The sequence below is a fragment of the Anolis sagrei genome, chromosome 10 (genome assembly GCF_037176765.1).
Source record: "Anolis sagrei isolate rAnoSag1 chromosome 10, rAnoSag1.mat, whole genome shotgun sequence".
In the NCBI taxonomy this organism is placed as follows: domain Eukaryota; kingdom Metazoa; phylum Chordata; class Lepidosauria; order Squamata; family Dactyloidae; genus Anolis; species Anolis sagrei.
Window position 1 is genome coordinate 17,254,428 of NC_090030.1, and position 27,805 is coordinate 17,282,232.

A 27,805-nucleotide genomic window follows, 5' to 3' on the forward strand; every position below is an offset into this window, starting at 1 on the left:
CAAAAACAGCCACCTCCCAACCCCACCAGTATTCAATGTTGGCCATTTAGGTAGTGTGTTAAGTTTGATGCAGATCCATTGTGGGCTGAGTTCAGAGTGCTCTTTGATTAACTATAAATCCCAGCAACCATAACTCCCAAATGTCAAGATCTAATTTTCCCCCAAACTCCATCAGTGTTTACATTTGGGCATAATGAGTATTCGTGCCAAGTTTGGTCCAGATCTATCATTATTTGAGTCCACAGTGCTCTCTGGATTTAGGTGAACTACAACTTCAAAACTCAAGGTCAATGCCTACCAAACTCTTCCAACATTTTCTGTTGGTCATGGGAGTTTTGTGTGCCAAGTTTGGTTCAATTCCATCGTTGGTGAAGTTCAGAATGCTCTTTGATTGTAAGTGAACTATAAATCCCAGAAACTATAACTCCCAAACGTCAAGGTCTATTTCCCCCAAACTCCAATAGTGTTTACATTTGGGTGTATTGAGTATCTGTGCCAAGTTTGGTCCAGCTCCATCATTGTTTGAGCCCACAGTGCTCTCTGGTATAGATGAACTACAACTCCAAAACTCAAGGTCAATGCCCACCAAACCCTTCCAGCATTTTCTGTTGGTCATGGGGGTTCTGTGTGCCAAGTTTGGTTCAATTCCATCATTGGTGGAGTTCAGAATGCTCTTTGATGGTAGGTGAACTATAAATCCCAGCAACTACAACTCTCAAATGCCAAAATCAATCCTCTCCCAAACTCTACAGTATTCAAACATGAACATATAGGTATTTGTGGCAAATACAATCCATTGAATTAAAATACATCCTGCATATCAGATTATGATTCATAACAGTAGCAAAATTACAATTAGGAAGTAGCAAAGAAAATAATGTTATGGTTGGGGGTCACCACAACATGAGGAATTAGATTAAGGGGTCGCGGCATTAGGAAGATTGAGAACCACTGGCTTAAATGCAACCTTGGAGCTCCATGTTGATCTTACTTAAGTCTAACCTTAGAGATCATTGTTAACCTTGTTTAAGCCTATTCTTAAAGGTTCTTGTTAATTTTGCTTAAATCTAACTTTGAAGGTCATTGTTGACCTTGCTTCAGTCTAACTTGAAGTCATTGTGAACATTTCTGAAATCTAACTTGGAGATCATCGTGAAACTTGCTCCAAGTCTATACTTGGAAGTCTTTTGTTGATAAGGTCTGCAAAAGTCTGGTCCAATTTGGCAACAACAATGAGCAAAATATTTTCAGAAGGCTTTCTCAATAAATGGCTGAGAAACCCTAAGGAGACAACAACCTGGGCCTTGCTGTTATCTGCGCTGCTTCTTGGAAAGTATCCCATCAGCCCAAAAGTTGCTCTCTTTTTCAGATTTTCCGGAACAATTTTCGCCATCGTCAAGCTCATTTAATCTTTTCATTGCTCTTGGACAAAGGGCTCCCACCTGCCGAAAGGACTTTCATCTGGCTTTGCCAATGGACGCTGTGCCCAACGACAAAGCCCCACTGCAAGTAAAACATTGCCACAGTGTGCGGCCTGAGACATCACCTCCTTTCTGGTCGGCAGGATCCAGCTTAATTTGTTGATACCGTTGTATTTGCTCTGCATTTCAGGAGAGAGAACGAAGCCTGGTCCTTTCTTGGTGACGTTTGCAGCAAAACAAAGCTTTTTTTTGCTAATGAACAATCAAAGGCCGGGGGCCTCACCCTGCGCTTTGTGTGCCAAGAAAGATCCAAAATGCAAAGGATCCCGTTGCCTCAAAGCCAAATAAAGAAGCGCCCTGGGAGATCTCCTCTGACTTCCTTTTGCCTGGCATCACGATGCTAAACAACCGGCCCGGCTTTTGTTGTTGCAATAATCGAAATGCAAAGCCAACGGTCTGCTTTTTGTGGCCGCTAAGGATGGCTCTCCTGTGTTTATGTGCTCATTTCGCCTCTGATCCCTACATTGTTTTGCTTCCTTCCACAAAAGTAAACCGCCGACCTGCCAACTCTTTACAAGCAACTCTCCCTTGTTTTGTTAAACCATCAATTGCTGAACTATATACATTTCCCTTTGCTGCAGTGTGTTGATGATGGTGTTTTTCATTTCATGTGCTTTTGGCTATTTTAATGATTTTAATAGCTTCCCTTATACTCTCGGCATTTATTGTTGCATTTGCTGCTTAATTTTTAATTGTAAACATCATCTGCCCGGGGGCCAAACGTTGCGATGGAGCAGCGGAGTCATGTATCCAAGTCAGAAGCAATGCTCTCAGTAAAGACCATTTTAAACAACAGCTCAGCGCAACCTTAAGAAGGATATTGTGTCCAGTTCTGGGCACCACAATTCAAGAGAGATATTGACAAGCTGGAATGTGTCCAGAGGAGGGCGACTAAAATGATCAAGAGTCTGAAGAACAAGCCCTATGAGGAGCGGCTTAAGGAGCTGGGCATGTTTAGCATGAAGAAGAGAAGGCTGAGAGGCGACATGATAGCCATGTATAAATACGTGAGAGGAAGTCATAGGGAGGAGGGAGGAAGCTTGTTTTCTGCTTCCCTGGAGACTAGGACACGAAACAATGGCTTCAAACTACTGAACATTAGGAAGAACTTCCTGACTGTGAGAGCCGTTCAGCAGTGGAACTCTCTGCCCCGGAGTGTGGTGGAGGCTCCTTCTTTGGAAGCTTTTAAACAGAGGCTGGATGGCCATCTGTCAGGGGTGCTTTGAATGCAATATTCCTGCTTCTTGGCAGGAGGTTGGACTGGATGGCCCATGAGGTCTCTTCCAACTTTTTGATTCTATGATTCTATGATTAAACTGCTGGTTGAAGGACATCACTGTTTTTAAGACACTGATAACTTTTTTTTTCATGTCAGGAGCAACTTGAGAAACTGTAAGTCGCTTCTCGTGTGAGAGAATTGGTCATCTGCAAGGATGTTGTCTAGGGGACACCACATGTTTTACCATCAGGTGGGAGGCTTTTCTCATGTCCCTGAATGAGAAGCTGAAGCAGACAGATGGGAGCTCACTCTGCTTGCCGGATTTGAACCATCGACCTTTTGGTCAACAGTCATACCGGCACAAGGGTTGATATTCTGCACCCCTCAGCGTTTTCTGCAAATGGAGTTTGTGCCCTTCAAATATGATGTTTAGCCTCACAACTCTGTGTGTTTTATGAGTTCCATATAAATGCTCAGCTACTATTTTATCTCATTATAGTTTGTTAACTGTTTTTATCCTGAATATGTGGCCCGCCCATTGTCATCCTTACTATGATTGTGTTTATTGGAAGTTTATCTTATGATTTTTTTTTTCTTTTAAAGTTATTTTGATGATGTTGTTGTTTACCAGCTGCTAGGATTTCTGGGAGTTGTAGGCCAAAAACATCTGGGGACCCCAGGTTGAGAACCACTGACCTAAAGGTTTCTAAATAGAACAAATTCATCAAATACCAATGTGGAGGCCTCCAACTGTATAACAACTTAAACATGAACGCCTTCAACGTCAACTAGATATATAGTCATTTTTAGAGTCAGTTTTTTTAATTAGAGTTGTACCAGATTCTATCATAGAATTATAGAATCAAAGAGTTGGAAGAGACCTCATGGGCCATCCAGTCCAATCCCCTGCCAAGAAGCAGGAATGTTGCATTCAAATCACCCCTGACAGATGGCCATCCAGCCCCTGTTTAAAAGCTTCCAAAGAAGGAGCCTCCACCACACTCCGGGGCAGAGAGTTCCACTGCTGAATGGCTCTCACAGTCAGGAAGTTCTTCCTCATGTTCAGGTGGAATCTCCTTTCTTGTAGTTTGAAGCCATTGCTCCGCGTCCTAGTCTCCAGGGAAGCAGAAAACAAGCTTACTCCCTCCTCCCTATGACTTCCACTCACATATTTGTACATGGCTATCATATCTCCTCTCAGCCTTCTCTTCTTCAGGCTAAACATGCCCAGATCCTTAAGCCGCTCCTCATAGGGCTTGTTCTCCAGACCCTTGATCATTTTAGTCGCCCTCCTCTGGACACATTCCAGCTTGTCAATATCTCTCTTGAATTGTGGTGCCCAGAATTGGACACAATATTCCAGATGTGGTCTAACCAAAGCAGAATAGAGGGGTAGCATTACCTCCATAGATCTAGACACTATGCTCCTATTAATGCAGGCCAAAATCCCATTGGCTTTTTTTGCCGCCACATCACATTGCTGGTTCATGTTTAACTTGTTGTCCACGAGGACTCCAAGATCTTTTTCACACATACTGCTCTTGAGCCAGGCATCCCCCATTCTATATCTTTGCATTTCGTTTTTCCTGCCAAAGTGGAGTATCTTGCATTTGTCACTGTTGAACTTCATTTTGTTAGTTTTGGCCAATCATCTCTCTAATCTGTCAAGATTGTTTTGAATCCTGCTCCTGTCCTCTGGAGTATTGGCTATCCCTCCCAATTTGGTGTCGTCTGCAAACTTGATGATCCTGCCTTCTAACCCTTCATCTAAGTCATTAATAAAGATGTGGAACAGGACAGGGCCCAGAACGGAATGCTGCGGTACTCCACTCGTCACTTCTTTCCAAGATGAAGAGGAAGCATTAGTGAGCACCCTCTGGGTTCGTCCATTTAACCAATTACAGATCCACCTCACCGTAGTTTTGCCTAACCCACATTGGACTAGTTTCCTTGCCAGAAGGTCATGGGGGACCTTGTCGAAGGCCTTACTGAAATCCAGGTACGCCACATCCACGGCATTCCCCGCATCTACCCAGCTTGTAACTCTATCGAAAAAAGAGATCAGATTAGTCTGGCATGACTAATGTTATCTCGGGTTAAAAATTTGGGTTTTGTTATTTGGGGTATTCCCCCTTTTGTGGGGCCCCTAACCTCAGACTGTGGCATCCACTGAGAAACTTCAGATTAGACTCTCCTTTTCCAATTGAAATCAATCCACTTCACAGTCACAGAATAGTGTTTCCATTTTTTCAACAGACCCCAAATCAGCTACTCCCAATAGAGGATGCAGCTTTTCCTTCTGTTTCCTCACTTAAAGTTAACTTGCTTCATTCTTTTGAAAGTTGGAGGTCTCGCTTCTGAATATGTCGCGTCTCTTTCTTGGTTTTGAGCCTCTTTTGTGCCATCTGTCCCCCTGACGCCGTCCCTTGGAGATGGATTTTAGCGCCTGAGTTGCTGGGAAGAGATACAGCTTTCTCCTCCTTTTCCGCCAACTTTTCTTCCACTTATTTCAGCTTATCCTGCCGGGACTCGGAGTTCATCCTCCGCTTTTGAACATTACGCTCAACTCCCTCTTGAGTTTACTTTCCATCTGGATCTTTCCTGAATTCCAGCCTGGGATATTATAAGGCAGTCTTTTCTGATCTCCGTCTGGAGCCTCCCGAGTTTGGCTATCAGATCTCCACTGCAAATTAGGCAGACAATCTCGTATTCCCCTTGTTAATTTTTAAGCCGCGCTTCCATCTACTCGAGAACCATGAGAGCGGCACTGAACCAGTCCATACTTTGGGGGATTTAGTGGAGCTAAATTAAATTGGCTGCCAGTTCTGCGTACCCGAATTCTTTTCTATCACACTTCATCTCATGTTTTAATACAATTTATTGCGTATTGTACTCATCTTAAATATGTGTCGATAAAGAGTTGACCCACTGTAACACTGAGAACCCACAACAGAATCCGCAGGGGGGGGGGGGGGGGACATGGAAACGTGACTCAGCAGCTGTTTCTCTTCTGCAGAAAGCTCAATGTGTTTCAACTTCTACAAAACAATATCTGCCTATAGAAAACATATTTGCGAGGAAAGCATTCCCAGACTTTACAGGGATAAGAGAAACTGTGGATAACAGCAAACACTATTGAAACAAAGGTCTTCTGGCCCAAGGATATCACAAAGTCGTACCGGAGGACCTAGAAAATGCCTAGAGCAGTGTTTCTCAACCTGGGGGGGTTGAGATCCCTGGGGGGGTCATCAGGGGTCACCAAAGACTATCAGAAAACACAGTATTTTCTGTTGGGTATGGGGATTCTGTGTGGGAAGTTTGGCCCAATTCTATTGTTGGTACGGTTCGGAATAGTCTTTGATTATAGGTGAACTATAAATCCCAGCAACTACAACTCCCAAATGCCAAGGCCTGTTTTTCCCCAAACTCCACCAGTGTTCACATTTGTTCATATTGAGTATTTGTGCCAAGTTTGGTCCAGATCCATCATTGTCTGAGTCCACAGTGGTCTCTGGATGTAGGTGAACTACAACTTCCAAACTCAAGGTCAATGCCCACCAAACTCTTCCAGTATTTTCTGTTGCTCATGCGAGTCATGTGTGCAAAGATTGGTTCAATTCCATCATTGTTGGAGTACTGAATGCTCTTTGATTGTAGGTGAACTATAAATATTTTGTTGAGAGGTGATTAGATGTCCTAGATTTCAATTTCAACAGAAAGGAGGAAACCATGAAAATGAACAAAATCTGGCTACTAGTATTAAAAAACTCTAAAATTACAACAGCAAAACAACAGCGAGGTAACAATCAAGGACATCTAATCACCTCTCAACAAAAGATTGCCCCAGGCACTGCCAGGCCATCAAATGCTAATCAAGGTGGTCAGTTGAAACATTCATACCTAGCTCCAACAGACAAGAGTTCTTTGTCCCACCTTGGTCATTCCACAGATATATAAACCCATTTTCCAAGTTCCAATATACCTCACTACCTCTGAGGATGCTTGCCATAGATGCAGGCGAAACATCAAGAGAGAATGCCTCTAGAACATGGCCATATAACCCGAAAAAACCTACAGCAATCCAACAGAAAGGTTATCCACCACCTTCATGTACGACAGTGTGTTCTAGCATCAAATATGTGTTCTAGCATCAAATTACAGCATGTGACAGGTCTGGTTTCAGGAGTAGAAGGAAAAAGGAAAAAAGACGTATGTGAACACATACAAAAGGTTCTGTAAACGAAGTATTACCCCTGTATATCACTACCACAAAAGCAAATGCGCTCAAAGTCAACGCACTGGAAAAATCCCTAGAAGGGAAACTGAGTTGAAACATTTTTTTTCAAAAGAACATGAAAGGTCTATTTTTCCTCCAGTTATTTTAATTCAGTTATACTTTTCCACGATCATATAAAGGAGCAAACAACGGTAATACACCTAACAGAACCAAGGGGAATATTTCTTTTTCGTCAAAGCAGCTGGGTATAAAACATACGAAAGCCACAAGCTTCAGAAGGAGGAAGTCCTTTTTTTTTTTTGCGTACGACTTTACAAAAAAACACAAAATACAAGTGCACAAAAATGCTGGAATGCATGAAAATATAAAACTACAAAGCAAGTAAAGAACGGCATTATAAAACAGATAAGATTGGCACAAATTAAAACTATGTGGGGGATGAATACACAAAGGGCATCAATAACATTGGCAGAGAGAGAGAGGGGGGAGCAATATGGCAGTTTGGGATGAAACTCTTTTCTTTCCACCGGTTTTACGTCTTCACTTTCTTGGCGTCCTTTTTGCCAGAGCCGTCTGCAGAATCAGCTTTCCTTTTTTGTGACTGCGGAGAGAAAGAAGCAAGGAGTAACATATCCATTTATCTTAATGCATGGTGATCTATACAGGTAATGAAGTCTAATAGACCATTATGTTGCCATCTGAAGATAACAAAGGACTTGGGAAGTCTTGCCATTTTTCAGCCACATGAAATAAGTCCATCAAGTAGAACTACTGCAAGAATACAGTCATAATTTTGCAATATTCTATTGTTATTGTCAATATTGCTATCTCCCAGTTCCAAAGAAACACATGGCAAACATGACTTTGGCAAGGTCGGAGGGGAAAACAAAGTGGCTAGTAATGGCAACTTCCCTGTTTCCCCGAAAACAATACTTAACCTGAATATAAACCCTAGGATGCTCATAATATCAGCCCTACCCCAGTTAAGATCATCAACCAGATTGATGCATTTACCAGTAGTACATCTATCACTCTGACCAAAAAGGTCATGAGTTCGAAGGCAGCCCGGGTTGGAGTAGGTTTCCAACCAATTATGTGTAGCCTGTTGTCGACCTTTGCAACCCGAAAGACAGTTGCATCTGTCAAGTAGGAAAATAAGGCCCCACCTTAAAGTGTGGGGAGGCTAAATTAACTGATTTATGAGGCCATTAAGAAGACTCCAGCAAAAGCATTCAGCGGGGAAGCATGCGGGAATGCGGAAGTGCTTCATCAGCGTCGCAGATGGATGATGAAAGCGACAGCTCCCCTGGCGGCCAGAAAAAGTTAAATAGCCTCTGTCTATGTCTGTATATGTTTGTATGTCAAAAATTGGCATTGAATGTTTGCCATATATGTGTACACTGTAATCCACCCTGAGTCCCCTGCGGGGTGAGAAGGGCGGAATATAAAAGCTGGAAATAAATAAATAAACAATATTGCAATAAACGGTGGCCATATTGATCATAAAATAATAATTGCCTTAATATATAACTATATAAAAATAAATAATATTATTGATATTAATACTTAAAATAAGTGATAATATAAATTATAGTTAAGCATTTGTAAATACTGAGAGGTAAATGCCTATGTGAACAGATGGACTCAAGACTTATCAACTAATGACCAATCAGAGGACAGACACAACACACAAATAATGTGCGCACTTGATACATGAAAAAATAAGTCATCCCCTGAAAATAAGCCCTAATTCATCTTTTGGGTTAAAACAATATGTTGGAAATAGCAACCTTCTACAGGCTTCCTATACTAGTTATTTGTTATGTATATAATTCAGACTGCTTACTGCAGGGGTCCTCAAACTAAGGGCCGGGGGCCGGATATGGCCCTCCAAGGTCATTTACCCGGCCCTCGCTCAGGGTCACCCTAAATCTGAAATCACTTGAAAGCACACAATAACAACAACCCTATCTCATCGGCCAAAAGCTGGCCCACACTTCCCGTTGAAATACTAATAAGTTTATATTTGTTAAAATTGTTCTTCATTTTAATTATTGTACTGTTTTTAAGTGCTTTTTGCACTACAAATAAGATATGTGCATGTGCATAGGAATTCATTCATTTTTTTTTCAAATTATAATCCGGCCCTTCAGCAGTTTGAGGGACTGTGACCTGGCCCTCTGTTTAAAAAGTTTGAGGACCCCTGTTCTACAAGCTTCCTATACTAGTTATTTGTTATGTATATAATTCAGACTGCTTACTGTGTTGTATAAATATGTATTGGTATGCAGTTTTCCTTAACTCTATGTTGTGGGACTGCAGACCATGTGATCAGATCTGGAATTGTTCAGGATTCAGACTCCATTTTAGATCTCAGACTCCATTGGACTTTCAGGCTAGACAGAAACTCTATTAGACTCTCAGAACAGAGAAATGCTTTAGCCCAGGGGTCCTCAAACTTTTTAAACAGAGGGCCAGGTCACAGTCCCTCAAACTGTTGGAGGGCCGGTTTATAATTTGAAAAAAAAATTGAATAAATTCCAATGCACATTGCACATATCTTATTTGTCGTGCAAAAACACCTAAAAACAATACAATAATTAAAATGAAAAGCAATTTTAATATGAGCTTATTCGTATTTCAGTGGGAAGTGTGGGCCTGTTTTTGACTGATGAGATAGGATTGTTGTTGTTGTTGTTGTTGTTGTGTGATTTCAAGCCATTTCAGACTTAGGTTTATTTATTTATTTATTTATTTATTTATTTCGAGGTTTTATATACCGACCCTCTCACCTTCAAAGAGGGATTCGGACCGGTTCACAACATGTGTTAACATACAAAAAATATACAATAACAACACAATGCCACTTCATTACACGATTAAAATATCAGCACCATACACATTAAAATATTAACATCCTAGTTAAAAGAGCCAAATCGTCCAACACCATCACAATCACATTCATCATCCTCCTTTCATGTGGGCAAAGAATTAAATCAGTTGTCAAATGCCACGTTCCACAACCAGGTCTTTGTTAGTTTCCTGAACGTCATGAGGGAGGGGGCAGTTCTAATCTCTAATGGCAGGGAGTTCCAAAGTCGAGGGGCCACCATCGAGAAGGCCCTGTCCCTCGTCCCCACCAGCCGTGCTTGTGCAGGCGGAGGGACCGAGAGCAGGGCCCCTCCAGACGATCTTAGTGGTCTTGATGGTTCGTAGGGGAGAATACGTTCGGAGAGGTAAACAGGGCCGGAGTCGTTTAGGGCTTTATAGGTTAACACCAGCACTTTGAATTGTGCTCGGAAGCTAATCGGCAGCCAGTGGAGTTCGAGTAACAGCGGAGTGGTGTGCTCCCTGTATCCCGCACCCGTTAGTAATCTGGCTGCCGCGCGTTGTACTTGCTGCAGCTTCCGGGCAGTCTTCAGAGGCAACCCCACGTAGAGAGCGTTGCAGTAATCTAAGCGGGATGTAACCAAAGCGTGTACTACCGTGGCCAAGTCAGCCCTCCCAAGGTACGGACGCAGCTGGCGCACAAGTTTTAATTGTGCGAATGCTCCCCTGACCACCGCTGAAACCTGGGGTTCCAGGCTCAGCGATGAATCCAGGAGAACTCCCAGACTGCGTACCTGTGCTTTTAGGGGGAGTGTGACCCCGTCCAACACAGGCTGTAACCCCGTACCCTGTTCGGTCTTACGACTGACCAGGAGTACCTCTGTCTTGTCTGGATTTAGTTTCAATCTGTTGTCCCTCATCCAGTCCGTGACAGCGGCCAAGCACCGGTTCATGACCTGAACAGCCTCCTTAGTGGCAGGTGGAAATGAGTGATAGAGTTGGACATCATCTGCGTACAGATGACATCGCACCCCAAAACTCCGGATGATCTCTCCCAACGGCTTCATGTATATGTTAAACAACATAGGGGACAGTATTGAGCCCTGCGGGACTCCACAGTACAATGGCCGAGGAGTCGAGCAGGAGTCCCCTAGTGACACCTTCTGGGAGCGACCCTCGAGAAAGGACCGGAGCCACTGCAAGGCAGTACCCCCGAGACCCATTCCCGCGAGGCGTCCCAGAAGGATACCGTGGTCGACGGTATCGAAGGCCGAAGAGAGGTCCAGCAGAACTAACAGGGACACACTCCCCCTGTCCAGTTCCCGGCGCAGATCATCAACTAAGGCGACCAAGGCTGTCTCAGTACCATGTCCCGGCCTAAAGCCAGACTGTGACGGATCTAGATAGTCCGTGTCCACCAGGAATTCCTGGAGTTGCGAGGCCACCACACGTTCCAGGACTTTGCCCAAGTAGGGGAGATTGGAGACTGGCCGAAAGTTGACGAATTGAGTGGGGTCTAGTGATGGTTTTTTCAACAGCGGTTTGATGACAGCTTGTTTTAAGCTGGCTGGAATCTTGCCTTCCCGAAGGGAGGCATTAACCACCACCTTTACCCACTCTGCCAAACCCCCTCTGGCTTCTTTTACCAGCCAGGAAGGGCAGGGGTCTAGGATGCATGTGGTGGGCCTCGCCTCTCCCAGAACCCTGATGACCTCGTCGAGTTGAACAGATCGAAACAAATCCAACAAAACTGGACAAGCAGATGCTTGAGTTACATCCTCAGAGACTGCAGTTAATGTGGTGTCAAAGCCCGCGCGGATCAAAGCGACTTTGTCCGCAAAGTACTGAGCAAATGCTTCACAGCGCGCTGTCGAGTCGTCAGGGGACCCACTCAAGGTAGGTTGACCCTGAGCGAGGGCTGGGTAAATATTGGTACACAGACCTTCCCAAATTAGCTCTGATTTTTTTTCCTCCATGCATAAAAATACACTGCTCTGAATACAAGATTCTCTTAAGAACTGAATTATTGCCCAGGATTTTTTTTAATCTTAAGGGCTCCTTTCTCCTTTCTCCAGCTCACTTCCATCTTTGCCTGGTCCTGTAAGAAGGCCTCCTTAACAACATCTCAATGGCAACTCTCTGGCCATCTTCCATTTGTCATCTCTCCCTCTGAGGTAGCCTTTCTATCTAGTGCCCTCTGCTGGTTGAACAAGAGCACATGATCATCAATGTATGTCATTTTTAAATGAGGTAATAAACAAAAGGGGTAGGTTATTTTCAGTTTAAATCCCACCAGTATTTTAAGTTGAATAATGAAGGGTCTGTGTACCAAGTTTGCTCCGGATCCAACAAGCCACGGAGGAGCCTTTGAAGAACAAATATATATACATATATTTGGTTTCCTATATAGAGGTTATATTTATTTTATGTATTTATTTACCACATTTATATCCCGCCCTTCTCAACCCCGAAGGGGACTCAAGGTTGCTTAACAAAGGCAACACCTCAAGCCATGTATTAATACATCGGTAAGTAAACAAAAATGTTAAAACCAAACCCATTAAAAACATAGCATTAAAATCACATGTTCCAAATCGTATTCCAGGGCCAGTCCGAATTGTTATTATATTAATTTGTAGTCTCATATTGCAATACTCCTGTTACTGACCAAAGGCTCGGTCCCAAAGCCACGTTTTTAGTTTTTCCTGAAAGTCAGGAGGGATGGAGCAGATCTTATTGCACTGGGGAGGGAATTCCATAGGTGAGGGGCCACTACTGAGAAGGCCCCGTCTCTCATTCCCATCAGTCACACTTGCGAGGAGGGTGGGACTGAGAGCAGGGTCTCCCACGACTATCTTAACCTCCAAGGTGGGCCTTAGAGGGAGATATATGAACTGGAAAGATGGAATGTAAATATTACACACTTTAGAAAATCCCCAAAAGAAAGCCCAAACACTGATTAATTACCGCTGGAGTTTTCGCTCCCCGTTTCTTCTTCTCAGCCTTCTCTTTTTCCTCAATTTCCATATTTTCTTTTTCAATCAGCGATATGAGCGTATTGCAGCGTCTCTGGAGTTCCTAATCAAGATTTTTTATAAAAGAAACGTTGAAATAACCACCATGAAATCTTATTAAAATGTGTTTCAGGTTGGTCCTTTTTTCATGTTTGTTGATCCCATCTTTGGGATGCAATCTAGGGTAATTAAAATCAATGGCTATTGAAATGCAATGGGAGGTGGATTATGTCCCTAATTATGCCCTATAAGACTGCGCACCACACAGAAAGGAAAAGCCTGCCTTAAATGATGCTTGAGGGTACAAATTGCAAAGCAGTGACTGAAATTAGACCTTCTAAAAATACTCAGCCATTTTAAAAGCTCAGGCTGTTCTAATTTAGACTTGCCAATCTAGCCCAGAAAACAACTTAATCTAAAATAAACTGCCATAAAAGCATTTCTGACATCAAAACACGCCGGAAGATGTGCTGTAGCACACACAAAAAGCAGAAAAGGAACACACATACATTTTCATATTACCCTTTTTTCGTTTTTCGACTTCCTTCTGCACAAAATCCAGTATTTCTTAGAACTGTACAGAAGAATGCATCCAATGCCCTTACAAAGGAGGATCTCAAACAAATATGAGATAGCGAAGGCTTTGATAGCAGGCATCACTGGGTTGTTGTGAGTTTTCCGGGCTGTATGGCCATGTTCCAGAAGCATTCTCTCCTGACATTTTGCCCACATCTATGGCAGGCATCCTCAGAGGTTGTGAGGTCTGTTGGAAACTGGGCAAGTGGGATTTATACTGTATATCTGTGGAAGAATGTCCAGGGTGGGAGAAAGAACTCTTGTCTGTTAGAGGCAAGTGTGAATGTTGCAGTTGGCCACCTTGATTAGCATTAAATGGCCTTGTAGCTTCAAATCCTAGCTGAAAAACCAACCTGGACACAGCATATTTATTTATTTATTTCTCGCACTTCTACCCCGCCCTTCTCAACCCCCAAGGGGGGACTCAGGGCAGCTTACAAAAAGGCACAATTCGATGCTGGCACAAGGTAAAAAATAAAACATATAAACAGTGATTAAAACAATTAAAACAATCCATTATACATCACAATCCCTAAAAACAATCTAGTGCTCAACGTTTACCAGCTCATAGTCCGTAAATTCAAATTCCACATTGTCCAATCCATCAATTCTAGTTGTCGCTTGTTCCTTATCTATCCACCAGATTACCCAAAGGCCTGGTCCCAAATCCATGTTTTTAATTTCCTTCTAAAGGAGAGGAGGGATGTCGATGACCTAATTTCCCTTGGGAGTGAGTTCCACAGGTGAGGGGCCACCACCGAGAACACAGAAATGCTGGGCCACTCTAACAACCACCATCTCAGACTAAACCCAACATGGGCAAACTTTGGCCCTCCAGGTGTTTTGGACTTCAACTCCTACAATTCCTAACAGCCACCTTGATCAGCATTGAATAGCCTGGCAGCTTCAAAGCCTGGCTGCTTCCTGCCTGGGGGAATCCTATGTTGAGCAGTGTTAGCTGGCCCTGGTGGTTTCCAGTCCATTTCTCTGCTTTCTAAGTATTGTTCTTTATTTACTATCCTAATTTTTTATATTGGCAGCCAGTTTTTTCATACTGGTAGCCAGATGTTGTTCATTGTCGTGGTTTATTTATTTATTTATTTATTATGGACATTTGTACCCTGTCCTATCTCGACCTCCGTAGAAGGACTCAGGGCGGCTAACAAACCAGCACCCCATGGTGCCCACATCAAAACATAAATATGCAATTTAAATAACAATATAGCAAAAGCAGTATAGAATAGTATAAAATCAGTCAAACAGGCTGGTTTCCTCCTTTCTGTTGAAATTGTCCACATGCTTGTGGATTTCAATGGCTTCTTTGTGTAGTCTGAAATGGTGGTTGTTAGAGTGGTTCAGCATTTCTGTGTTCTCCGATAATATGCTGTGTCCAGGTTGGTTCATCAGGTGCTCTACTATGGCTGACTCTTCTGGTCGAGTTAGTCTGCAGCGCCATTCATATTCCTTGATTCATGTTTGGGCATTGCTGCATTTGGTGTTCCCTACATAGACAGTCCAGCTGCAAAATCTGGTTACCAGTATTTAAAAAGCTCTAAAATCAGAACAGTAAATAAAGAGAAAGACTAAAAAAGCAGGGGAATTCCAGACAAGAATCAATCAAGGCCAGTTAACAACTCCCAACAAAGGATTCCCCCAGGCAGCTACCAGCCAGGCCTTGAAACTGCAAGCCATTAATGCTAATCAAGGTGGCAAATTGCAACATTCACTCGTACCTAAGCAGACAAGAGATTTTTTTCCCCCACCCTGGACATTCCAGATATATAAACCTTACTTGCCTAGTAGGCATGTGAAATCCATGGTTCTAAATGGTTCTAAAGTACTTACAAAACTATAGTTCTGGCGGTGAAAACTAAGGGGCGCTGGTGCTTTGCTTCTACAGTGTTGCTAAAGTTCTGGTTGTGAAAATTTCAGAACTGTAACAAAACTTTCAAATTTTCATTATAAATGGCAGTTCCTAATGGGTTTTCTGTCATAAAATCATCAGTAATGAAATAATAATGAAAATTTGAAAGTTTTGTTAGAGTTCTGAAATTTTCATCACCAGAACTTTAGCAACACTGTAGAAGCAAAGCACCAGCACCCCCTAGTTTTCACCACCAGAATTTTAATTTTGTAAGTACTTTAGAACCATTTAGAAGCATGGATTGCACATGCCTATTACTTAGTTTCCAACAGACCCCTCAACCTCTGAGGGTGTGTGGGCATAACGTCAGGAGAGAATGCTTCTGGAACATGGCCATACAGTCTGGGAAACTCACAACAACCCAATGATTGTATGTTTTTAGCTGTAACGCACCTCAAGGAGAGACAGGTAAGAAATAAAATTATTATTGTTATTATTATTCAAATGAGATTATATATAAACCTCATGAAGTGAAACAGTCGTATAATTGTGTCCACACTTTCAAATGTATAATATAATCCACAATGACTAAAAAAATAGCATCAACACTCAAGCAAAAGTGGGAAGGGGTTGAAAGAGCCATCTAGTCCAACTTAAAGCAGTCTTTAATCCAATGTCTGTTTAAAATCTCTTGAATCTTTCATGATATTTGAATTAATTCTGCATGTTGTGACATTGTGAACTAGCTGTAGTTTTTGAACATTTCTCAACTCCAGTTGCAAACAGAATCATCTAATCAAGAGCCATGGATCTATGGCAAAACGGATGTTTCTCTAGGAAGGAGGCACAGCTGGCAGAATGGCGGAAACGGAGGCATAAGCACATTTTTAGCATTGAAGTTCATTGGGGGGGAAAGTATTAATTCACAGCTTGCTTCTCTTCACAAAACAACGAAGATAAGGAAATGGAAAAATTACAAAGCGCAATCTTCCTGCTAATGATTTACAACAGAAGCAAAATGAAAAGCATGGGAGATCAAACACATCTCAAGATAATAACACTGACAGTAAGATTTGGCATCTACTTTGTTTACTATTTTTCCCCCCGCTAAATATTGGGGTCACTGGAACGAATATCCTTTTCTGCCATTTCCAAAGTTTCTCCCATACTCGCAGCACAGGTCTCAGTATCATAGAATCCTGGAGTTGGAAGAGACCCCAGGGACCATCCAATCCAACCCCCTTCTGCCAGGCAGGAAAAACACAATCCGATCCCTCCCAGCAGATGATCATCCAGCCTCTTCCTTCCAAAGAAGGAGCTTCACTAGACTCCGGGGCAGAGAGTTCCACTGTTAGGAAGTTCTTCCTAATGTTCAGGTGGAATCTCCTTTTCTACAATTTGAGCCCACTGCTCCATTGAGTCCTAGTCTCCAGGGCAGCAGAAAACAATCCCGCTCCCTCTTCCTTATGACAATCTTTTAGATATTGAAACATGGCTCTTGTGTCTCTTCTCAGACTTCTCTTCTGAGGATCAACAGAGCCAGCTCTTTAAGCCATTCCTCATAGGGATTCATGATGTCCAGACCTTTGATCATTTTAGCTGGACAAGTTCCAGTTTCTCAATTTCTCTCTTGAATTATAGGGCCCAGAATTGGACACAGTATTCCAGGTAAGATCTGATCAAAACAGAATAAACAAGCACCATGCCTTCCCTTGAGCTAGATATATTCATTTTGAGGCAGCCCAAAATCACATTGGCTTTTAAGCTGCTGCATCACACTGTTGGCTCATGTTCAACTTGTTGTCCACTAAGACTACAAGATCTCTTTCACGTGTATCTCTGTTTTCGAGCCAAGACCTTCCTTGAGACGACTGAAGAGGAAAAACATGATTTGGTTCCTTAAGATTAAGACTAAAATGCAGGCAACTTCCATCTCCCGCTTTTCCCAAGAACTCAATGGGATTTTAGTCCCTTCCAGTTCTTCTCTATACCCTCAATCAAAAGAACTGAACAAGTTTAAACATGAAAGGCCACCAAAATGGCCAAAGGTCTGGAAGCTATGAATAAACAAATAATAATAATAACAACAAGATCGCGCAGACAGACTACAAGCAGAGGCATAGCACCGTTGCTCAGAAGATTCATTGGAACTTGTGCCACAAATACCATCTGCCCGCGACAAAGAACTGGTGGGACCACAAGCCGGAAAACGTTACAGAGAATGAGCACGTTTGGGACTTCCAAATTCAGACAGAGTTTTGGAGCACAATACTCCTGACCTCACAATTGTGTTAAAAGACAAAGTATGGATTGTTGATATTGCAATCCCAGGTGACAGCAGGATTGAAGAGAAATAACTGGAAAAGCTGACACAATATGAGGATTTAACGATCGAACTGCAAAGACTCTAGCACAAGTCAAGGTGGTTCCAGTGGTGATTGGCACACTGGGTGCAGTGCCTCAAGACCTTGGCCTGCCCTTAAACACAATTGGCACTGACAAAATTACCAGCTGCCAGCTGCAAAAGGCCACCTTACTGGGATCTGCATGCATTATTTGCTGATACATCAAACAGTCCTAGACACTTGGGAGGTGTCTGACATGTGATTCAATACAACAGCCAGCAGAGTGTCTGCTGTGGTCTCATCTTGTTGTGTTTCAAATAATAATAATAATAATAATAATAATAATAATAATAATAGTTATTTATTTATTTATAGACCACCCTATCTCCCCGAAGGCACTCGGGGCGGTTTTCAACCAATATGGCGAACATTCAATGACAAAAAAAACCCATTTTGTATTTACAGTTTACAGTTTACATCAGGACAAGACCCAATAGAGCAGTGGTTCTCAACCTGTGGGTCCCCAGCTGGTAAACTGGCTGGGATTTCTGGGAGTTGTAGGCCAAAATACCTGGGGACCCACAGGTTGAGAACCACTGCATTAGAAAATATAGAACAACGTAACTATAACTTAATAATAAAAATAGCAAAAAATAAAAATAAAACATCATAAAATACAAAAAAGCTTCGATAAAACTCACTAAAAATAAAATATAAAACTGAATACATCGGAGCTCCATCCATGAATCCTTCTGAGGAGCAGCTCAGAGAGCTGGGGATGTTTAGCTTGGAGAAAAAGAAGGTTGAGAGAAGGGGACATGGGAGCCATGTTTAATCATTTGGAAGGCTGTCCCATTGAGGAGGAAGGGGCAAGCTTGTCTTCTGCTGCTCCACAAAAGTTACTGCAGGAAAAAAAAACTGGAATTTTATAGAAAGCATTACACCATTTATGAGCTCACACTGTGTGTAAGCCATATGCTGGTAGGAAAATAAGAACAGCAGAAGAATTATATACGTTTTGGGAAGAGAAAATAATTTATAAAAATGCAAAGCGGGGAAACATGGAAGAAAATCAACCTACTTATCCAGTACCAGAGAGACATCTAGTGGTCACCAGCTAAGAGTCAGGATGTTTAAAATGTAACAGCTGAAAAACAAGGGCTTTTCCCCTGGAAAATCTATAACAACAACAACAACTTTATTGGGTTGTTGTGAGTGTTCTGGGCTGTATGGACATGTTCCCAAAGCATTCTCTCCTGATGCTTTGCCTGCATTTATGACAGTGCATCCTCAGAGGTTGTGAGGTTTCACAACCACTGAGGATGCCTGCCATAGATGCAGGCGAAATGTCAGGAGAGAATGCTTTGGGAACATGGTCATACAGCCCAGAAAACTCACAACAAACCAGTGATTCCAGCCATGAAAGTCTTCGACAACACAAACAACTTTATTTTTATATCCCACCACCATCTTCCCGAAGGGACTCAGGGCAGCTTACAAACGAGACCAAGCATAATAACAACAAAGTTATACAAGTAAAAACACATTAAAAACACAATAAACATATGCCAATCTAATTACACAATTAAAACAGTACAATATAAAAAACATCATTAGAAGAAATCAAAGCTTGGAAGCTAAGCAGGGTCGGCTTTGGTAAGTGCATGGATGGGAAATCAGCAACAAATCCCAGGTGTTATATTTCGGAAAAGGCACTAGCAAATCTATTTTGAGTATTCCTTGCCTAAGAAAACCCTATGACTATAGATCAACTGAGTGACCTGAAGGAACATACATAAGCCCTCCAAATGTCATTATTTTTTCCATATTTTGGAGCGAGGTCTCCATTATATATCATTAAGTATGCCAATAATGCAGTCTTATACATATCTGAGAAAATTCACATCCACCGGTTTATTTGAGGCTGATTTCAAAGCAAGAGCCCATCTACATTGCCATACAATGCTGCTTGAAACTGCAATGAACCACATTACACTGTTATTTTTAACTGCATTTTGCAGTTTCAAACTGGATTATATGGCAGATGGGGCCTAAGTAGGTGTGGGAGAGCTGTTTTTTTTTCTTTCTTTCTAATTCTGTTGCTATAGCACAATGTAAAGAACATTAGGAAGAACTTCCTGACTGTGAGAGCTGTTCAGTAGTGGAACTCTCTGCCCTGGAGTGTAGTGAAGGCTCCTTCTTTGAAGGCTTTTAAGCAGAGGCAGGCCATCTATTGAGGGTGCTTTGAATGTGATTTTCCTGCTTCTTGGCAGAGGGTTGGACTGGATGGCCCACAAGTTGTCTTCCAACTCTATGATTCATTGACTTAAAAAACCAGGCATGGGCAAACTTCAACCCTCCAGGTGTTTTGGACTTCAACTCCCATAATTTCTAACAGCCTACCAAAGTTTACCCATGCCTGGTTTAAATAATTCTATATGGGTTTTTTTGTTAATTGTTGGTTGGCTAGGTGATAAAACTGCTCCAAAACACAGCCATAAAACAATAAACCAATTTGCTTTATTTACAGCTATATACATATTTATTTACAGCTATATACATATACATAGCAGAGTTGCATGGTAGCGTCTGCCTGCAGCAAAAGACAACTCTTAGTAATGGCTTCTCAGCTTCTTCTTCACACTCAGTAGAACACGCCTACTAACATTCCATACAAGGCATTAGGCGTCACATACAGGAAGCAGGAACTAACACACACAAATATAACTTTCTAGTATTCATACATAACTCAGTGGTTCCTTAACTCTATCACTGCTGAACACGATTACATACAAATGCTTACAGCATTAAATCACATTTTGGAAATCTACTACATAACCCAAAATACAGAAACTGACAAGTTTGGCCCAAAGGCCTAGAAGGTTTTAGACACTGAGAACTGGGAAGCCCTGGCCCTTGAGCGCTCCAGCTAGAGGTCAGCTGTGACCAGCAGTGCTGTAGAATTTGAAGAGGCACAAATGGAGGGTGAAAGAGAGAAATGTGCCAAGAGGAAGGCGCGCCAAGCCAACCCCGACTGAAACCGCCTTCCACCTGGAAACCAATGCCCTCACTGCTGGAAAAGATACAGATCAAAAATAGGGTTCCACAGTCACCTACGGACCCACCAGTCCACTGACCTTGGAAGACCATCCTACTCGGACAACGAGGGATCACCTAAGTAAGCAACACACACACACTTAAAGCATAATCCAACGAAAGGACAGTGTTACTTACCATTGCAGTCCTCGACTTGATAAACCAGTCAAATCTAAACTGGGGCGCATTGCGGACGCATTGCCTTAGCTCTTCGTAAACATTTTCTTTATCAAACCCCATTTTGTGCAACATGCATATCAAGAACCTGTCTTCCTCTTCTGTGTAGTTTTTGCCCTTGTTTGTTCCATACTGAATCCGGAGCTGATGAAAGGGGGCTTTATACCTCGCGATCTAAAGTTTTAAAAAAGAAAACTATTGAAGACTTTTGCTGATTCACGTCCAAGAATTATAATTCCGCGGCACTTTTATGCAACTTTAGCGAAAGTGAGGTTAGCAGAAATACTTCCGCCCTTTTGCCAAATCTTTCTGTTGGGAATGTATTTATAATGAGCATTTCAATTCATATGGCTTTTATACCGCTAAACCACTTATCACAAAAGAGAATAACTTTGCCCACCAATGAATTAGTGTAAGCTCTCTACTTAAAAACTGGAAAGGGACTAAAAATACTTTTATCAGTGGGGAACACAACCAGATGCTGGGCTTCTAAGGGACCACATTAATCAGAAGAAATATTAATTTGCGGAATTACTTTGACATCCAGGGCTTTTTTGATGCTAATCCTCCGCTGTATTCTGGCTTCCCCGCGTTCAATCTGAGCCATGATCCGCTCAATATCTTGGAGTTCATTGCAACGTTCCCAAAATACAGCTGAAAAATTTAAAAAACACAAACATTCTCTAAATGCACCATATGAAAAAAAAGAACTCAATTACTGTGATTGATATAATTAAAGTGATGTTTTCAAAAGAGCACCAGAACACATTTTATGCACATTACTCCCAGAACTTTCCTAACATTATCAGAATATATTCAGATTTTTATGCAGCATTTTCTTGACAAATTATTATTATTATTATTATTACTACTACTACTACTATTAGCCGTCCCCTGCCACGCATTGCTGTGGCACACATGGGGGTTCTGTGTGGGAGGTTTGACCCACTTCTATCGGTGGGGTTCAGAATGTTCTGTGATTGTAGGTGAACTATAAATCCCAGTAACTACAACTCCCAAATGTCAAGATTCTATTTTACCCAAATTCCACCAGTGTTCACATTTGGGCATATTGGGTATTCATGTAGAGTTTGGTCCAGATCCATCATTGTTTGAGTCCACAGTGATCTCTGGATGTAGGTGAACTACAACTCCAAAACCAAAGGACACTGCCCATCAAACCCTTCCAGTATTTTCTGTTGGTCATGGGAGAACTGTGTGCCAAGTTTGGTTCAATTCCATTGCTGATGGGGTTCAGAATTCTCTTTGATTGTAGGTGAACTATAAATCCCAGCAACTACAACTCTTAAATGACAAAATCAAATTTTTTGAGTGAAAGGCATACATTGAGCTGTTAGGGGTATGCTGTCCAAATTTGGTATCAATTCGTCCAGGAGTGTTTGCGTTACGTGAATCCCACAAATGAACATTACATTTTTATTTATATAGATTATTTGTCAAGACAATGCTGCATAAAAATCTGAATATAATCTGATAATGTTAGGAAAATTCTGGGAGTAATGTATATATAATGTATATAAAATGTGAATATTTATTTATTTATTTCCTACTCAAAGACTCCTAGAATATTTGACATAGAAAACAAATATATATCTGATGCTGTTTTGTGGAATTATTATTATTATTATTATTAACAACAACAACAACAAAGTATAATAATAATAATAATAATAATAATAATAATAATAATTTCTACGGTGAGTCAAGGAATGCACCTCCCCCCCCCCCCCCCCCCCCCACTCACACACAGATACAAAGGCCGTCTTTAGTAAGACTAGAATTCAAAAGCTTAATTGGGCAAAAAGGTCCTCCTCTTTCCAAAACTATTCTGAAAAGGCTCAAGTTGCAAATCATCAAACCTGAATACTCAATGACTTCTTCGGGCGACTTCCCTTCCACCTCACGGGCAATATTATCGATGTCATCGCGTCCATATTTTTCATTGGCTTTAATAAACTGGTTGAAGTCTCTCTTGTTCCAGTTTGTAAAACCCTGTGGAGCACAAAGTTGCCGTAGAGGTGAAGCAGGAAAACGTTGTGCAAAATCTTGCAACTTTGGAAGGATACAGTCAGATTTGCTCATTAAGGCTCCCGTAACAATGTCACACAATAATTACAGGGGTTAATGATCTTTCAGGATTTCCATATGCATCTATTATCCAGGGTTTATTACTCAGTCATAAAAATCAGAGCGAGCTATTTTTTACACACCTCTCACTGTGCATCAAGGAGAGAAAGGCTGTGCAGTTTTTTTAAAATTATTATTATTATTATTATTATTATTATTATTATTCATGCCCGTAAATGGCATTTCTCCAAAGAAGCAAAGTTCAATCCCAATCTTAATGGATTTCTGCTTATATCATACTCGAAGAAGCGCAAGTCACAAATAAAATTGCAAAAGGCTGAGGGCACATGTCCAGATGTCATCAGCAATCTCCCAGGCCTCCTGGACTCCATTTTGTACACTTACAAAGCAAATGGTGAATGAAATGAACACCTGGATGGGAAACAAAGATGGCCAAGGCACCCACTTCCCCTACATGGTTTGATGCAGTACTAAAGAACTAGGCAAGTGAGATTTATATATCTGTGGAATATCCAGGGTGAGAGAAAGAACTCTTGTCTGCTGGAGGCAGGCGTGAACGTTGCAATTGGCCACCTTCATTAGCACTGTATGGCCATTCAATGCTAATCAAGGTGGCCAACTGCAACATTCAATCGAATCAATGAATATTCAGATATGCAAAAGTCAAACCCACAAAAGTGGCGAGCTGACTTAGAATCATAGAATCATAGAGTTGGAAAAGACCTCATAGGCCATCCAATCCAACTCCCTGCCAAGAAGCAGCGATATTCAGTGCCCGGAGTGGCAAAAGGCAAGAGATTGGGAGACCCTGAAAGAAGTGCCCATCTCCTCTACTTTCTCCACTATGGCACCACTTCAGACCTGTTTGAATGCCTGGGTTGAGAAATGGCAATGGCTGCCAACATGAACCATGTGGCCCTCTCTGTGGAAGAACCTCACTGTACCCACAAGTCATATCAAAATCCATAATTTGACCACCAAACCTGCCTCCAACTTATACATGAGGTTGACTTACACATGCGTGTATATAGCATTAAATAATACTTTGAAATAATTGAATGGTAAGGGCCCTCTGGTGGCACAGCAGATTACACCACTGAGCTGCTGAACATGCTGACCAAAAGCTTGGTGGTTCGAATCCAGGGAGTAGGGTGAGCTCCCTCTGTTAGCCCCAGCTTCTGCCAACCTAGCTCTTCAAAAACATGAAAATGTGAGTAGATCAATAGGTACCACTTTGGCAGGAAGGTAAAGGCGCTCCATGCAGTCATACTGTTGGAGTTCAGCCTGCGATTATGTTTCAGGATTATGTTTGGATGTAGGGAATGATGTTAATGAGGTTCAATTATATTGATGCAGAGAATGACCAGGAGATCCCTGTAGTTTCCCATGGAATGTCCCTGAGGGGTGTGGGGATGATCGTGTGCTTTCTGAATTGTTACCAGAGAGTTTTCATGAGAGAGAACAAGAAAATAACTCGGCACCTGCCCCAGCTGCAAAAATTAATAAGCAAATAGATAACGAGCAAAGATATAGACGAGAAGAGATCAGGCAAAACAGGAGAACTGAGCAATGGCTTTGGCGCTCTGCCAGGCTTCGACAAAAAGCAATAACAAAGCCTCAATTAAAGAGAAACCAATTTCTGACCTCTAGTGACCTAGCTAATGAGGGGATAAAAGTCTCAAGTTTGGGATGTGTAGTCAGATGAAGCATCATTTAGAATCATACCAAGTTCTCGTTTGTGTTTTCAAGGAAGCCTTGCTTTGAGGATTCATGCTAAGATATTTCTTGTTTCATGGTTTTGATTCCTGGATTTCATGTTTGCTTATTCAAGCCTTGGATCAATGTATTCCTGATTTTCCGAATGGTATTAGAGCTGTGTGGACTTCACTTTTATGGACTTTGCTGAACTCTACCTTGGACTAATTTGTTCCTGCTTCTCTTCTTACCTAATTGGATTTACCTATTTCCTTAAAGTGCTTTTAACTTTGCTGTTTTGACTTAACTTCAATAAAAGGATTGTTTTTTCCTACTCAATGTGTTGTGTTTAAAGTCAGAGGATTATTCCTGTCCTGGAGTGCAACACATACTGGCCACATGACCTTGGAGGCGTCTACATACAATGCTGGCTCTTTGGCTTAGAAATGAAGATGAGCACCAACCTCCAGAGTCAGACACGACTAGACTTAATCTTTACCCTTACTAAGTGAACTTGCACTTATCTTGTCAAGGTCATAAAGAAATATGCAAAAAAAATCCAGGTATACTGATACACATCCTTCCAGATATTAAATACTATCATTAAAGGTTTTCAGAAACGGCGGCGCAGAAACGAAGAATGATTGGCTGATGATGTAATTTCAAGCAAAGTTTCACTTCAATCAACAGAGGCAATTCAAATTTTCAAAGGACAATCATGAAAATAGCCATTTATATGAGCACCACTCAAGCCTGTGAATACTTAACGCAGGAATGTATTAAGGAGACTGTGACAAAACCTGATGCTTTCTGCTTTGTAATGCTAAAACACCAAAGCGATCTAAAAATGATTTGCAAATGGCCCTACTCTCTCTCTCTATTCACGGAAACAATTAAATTGGTTTTGAAAGAGGTCTGGTGAAAGGCTAAAGCAAATCTGGGTTTGGAGAGCAGCCGGTGGATGTTTAAAGTGGAAACACTGAACGTGGAGGGTCTGGAACCACCCACTGTAACGTATATTAGTATCCTAATCCAAACAATAGCAGGGATTGTCTAGAGGGAAAGATGATTCTTTGTGTGTGTGTGGGGGGGGGGGGGGGATCAGTATCGTTTTGAGGAAATTCTGAGCTTTAGACTCAAGAGGAGCCTTGCTAGTTTAACTGCCTTCTTCTCTAAAGTCTCATGAGGAAAAGACCGCTTGGGAAACAGGAACAAGTCAGGTTGAGTATCCACTATCTGAAATATTTAGGATGAGAATAATTCCATTTTTTCAGACTCTGTGGATGTGTAACAGCACCACCTTCAATCCAGAGGGACTGCCATCCTGGGTACACCAGCTTACCACGTCAGGAGACCAATTTAGAGTTACTAAATTTCCACGATCCCTAGGCCAAATTAATGCTCTCCCTTTCCTGCATCTCCCCCTCCCCATTATGGTTTCTATGGGGGCCCCTCGGCTAACAGGACACCCCCCCTCCTCCATGTCGCACTCAACTTTCATAACTTCAACCCATGGTTCACTCCTGGTTGTTTGATTTGAATTTGAATTTAACTGAAAGTGTTTTAATTGTTTATAATTTGATATGTTATATTTATTATTTGTTGTATAATGTGGCATTGAATTTTGCCATAATCTGTAAACCACTCTGAGTCCCCTTCGGGATTGAGAAGAGCAGTGTATAAATCTAGTAAAGAAATACTTTATTTATTTATTTATTTATTTATTTATTTAATAATAAATCAACACCCCACCCCAACACTACCAGTATTCAAATTTGGTCGTATCAGGTATTTGTGCCAAATTTAGTCCAGTGAATGAAAATACATCCTGCCTATCAGATATTTACATTACACACAATTCACAACAGTAGCAAAATTACAGTTATGAAGTAGCAACTAAAATAATTTTAAGGTTGGGAGTCACCACAACATGAGGAAATGTATTAAGGGGTCATGCCATTAGGAAGGTTGAGAACCACTGCATTAATGCATATCCTCAGAACATGGTTTCTGCAGCATTCCTCAGAATATAGAAATGCTGTCGGCGTGCTATACATATTTTTTCCTTCAAAATGTAGCTAAGTGCACCATAAGCAGACCTGATTACATATTTCTTCTTGGGAAGCCTTTTACCTGGGTGAGAAGTTTCTCCTTCTCTTCTGCCTCTTCTGCCGTCAGAGGTGCCGACTCGTCGATCTTCCGCTGCTCCTCTTTCTGCACCTGAGCTGCGTTGGGGAGTTCAGGATTCCTGGGGACCTGCAATCAGCGGAGGAATGAATGAATAAATAGTAAAAAAGCAACACCATTAAGGGGTTCTGTGTACAGCCCTCTCGGTCTCCCTTTACAGCCTTTCCCAGAAACATGTACAGGATTGATGGATATCTTCTCTACTGAGTATTTGTTAGAGAAGGCAATATTTTCCCGGCTTCAGGACACTGATAGAGAAGTGTTTCTTGTAGTGGTGTTTACCATTCTGGGAAAAGTTCTCCAGGCAAGGTGAATGTGGCGTATCATAACTCATCCGTCCCCGGTTGTTCTTTCATGCCTTGCGGGCCCTTGTTGTACAGAAGCATAATGGTAACTGCAGCTAGTAAATAACCAAAGTGCCTCCAGAGGGTCTTGTTTAGGTCTAAAAAGTGCTCAAGGACACCATGAATAAGAGAGATGGCAGTATGGCATACACACATACAGTCAGACACACTCGCCGACTTCTGTTTCGATGCAACGAAGCAGACATCCCGTTTTATAGCACTGAATACGCTTGAGCTGTAATCACCCGACATGAAGATAATATTTATAATGCTTTGGCTTTCTTTTATGTTATATCTAAGCTCATCACTTCAAATCACCATTAAAAGCCACACTGTATAGGAAATAGTGGAAGTATTCTATATCTACAAAACTGAAACGTCTTTAAAAAAATCCTCAATCGAGTGTTCAGAATTCTTCACATCTTCTCAGATGTATCCCATCCTGTGTCTTATTACCTGAATCTGGGAAACCACCCCTGTCGATACGAGCCCTCCCAGAATCCCAGAACGGCTAGTTTGGAAGAAGTCAGCAATGCCATCAGCCAACAAAAAAATAACAAAGCCAGTGGACCTGATGGGATCCCTGCTGAAATCTTTAAAGAGGGAGGACCTGAACTGACACAACAACTTCA

At 41.7% G+C, this 27,805-nt stretch overlaps 1 protein-coding gene across 1 annotated transcript in view; it reads right to left on the reverse strand.

Annotated features, from left to right (window-relative positions):
- Positions 1-7,062: 7,062 nt before the first annotated feature.
- The window catches only part of SMARCA1 (SWI/SNF related, matrix associated, actin dependent regulator of chromatin, subfamily a, member 1), a 48,774-nt gene continuing 28,031 nt past the window's right edge, over positions 7,063-27,805 (reverse strand). The window contains exons 19-24 of the mRNA XM_060756230.2: positions 26,776-26,898; positions 22,719-22,851; positions 21,374-21,492; positions 20,800-21,012; positions 12,734-12,844; positions 7,063-7,538 (exon numbers count right to left, since the gene is read on the reverse strand). Of these exons, the coding sequence (XP_060612213.1) occupies positions 7,470-7,538; positions 12,734-12,844; positions 20,800-21,012; positions 21,374-21,492; positions 22,719-22,851; positions 26,776-26,898 (768 nt within the window). The 3' untranslated portion in view covers positions 7,063-7,469. The remainder of the gene's footprint in view (positions 7,539-12,733; positions 12,845-20,799; positions 21,013-21,373; positions 21,493-22,718; positions 22,852-26,775; positions 26,899-27,805) is intronic.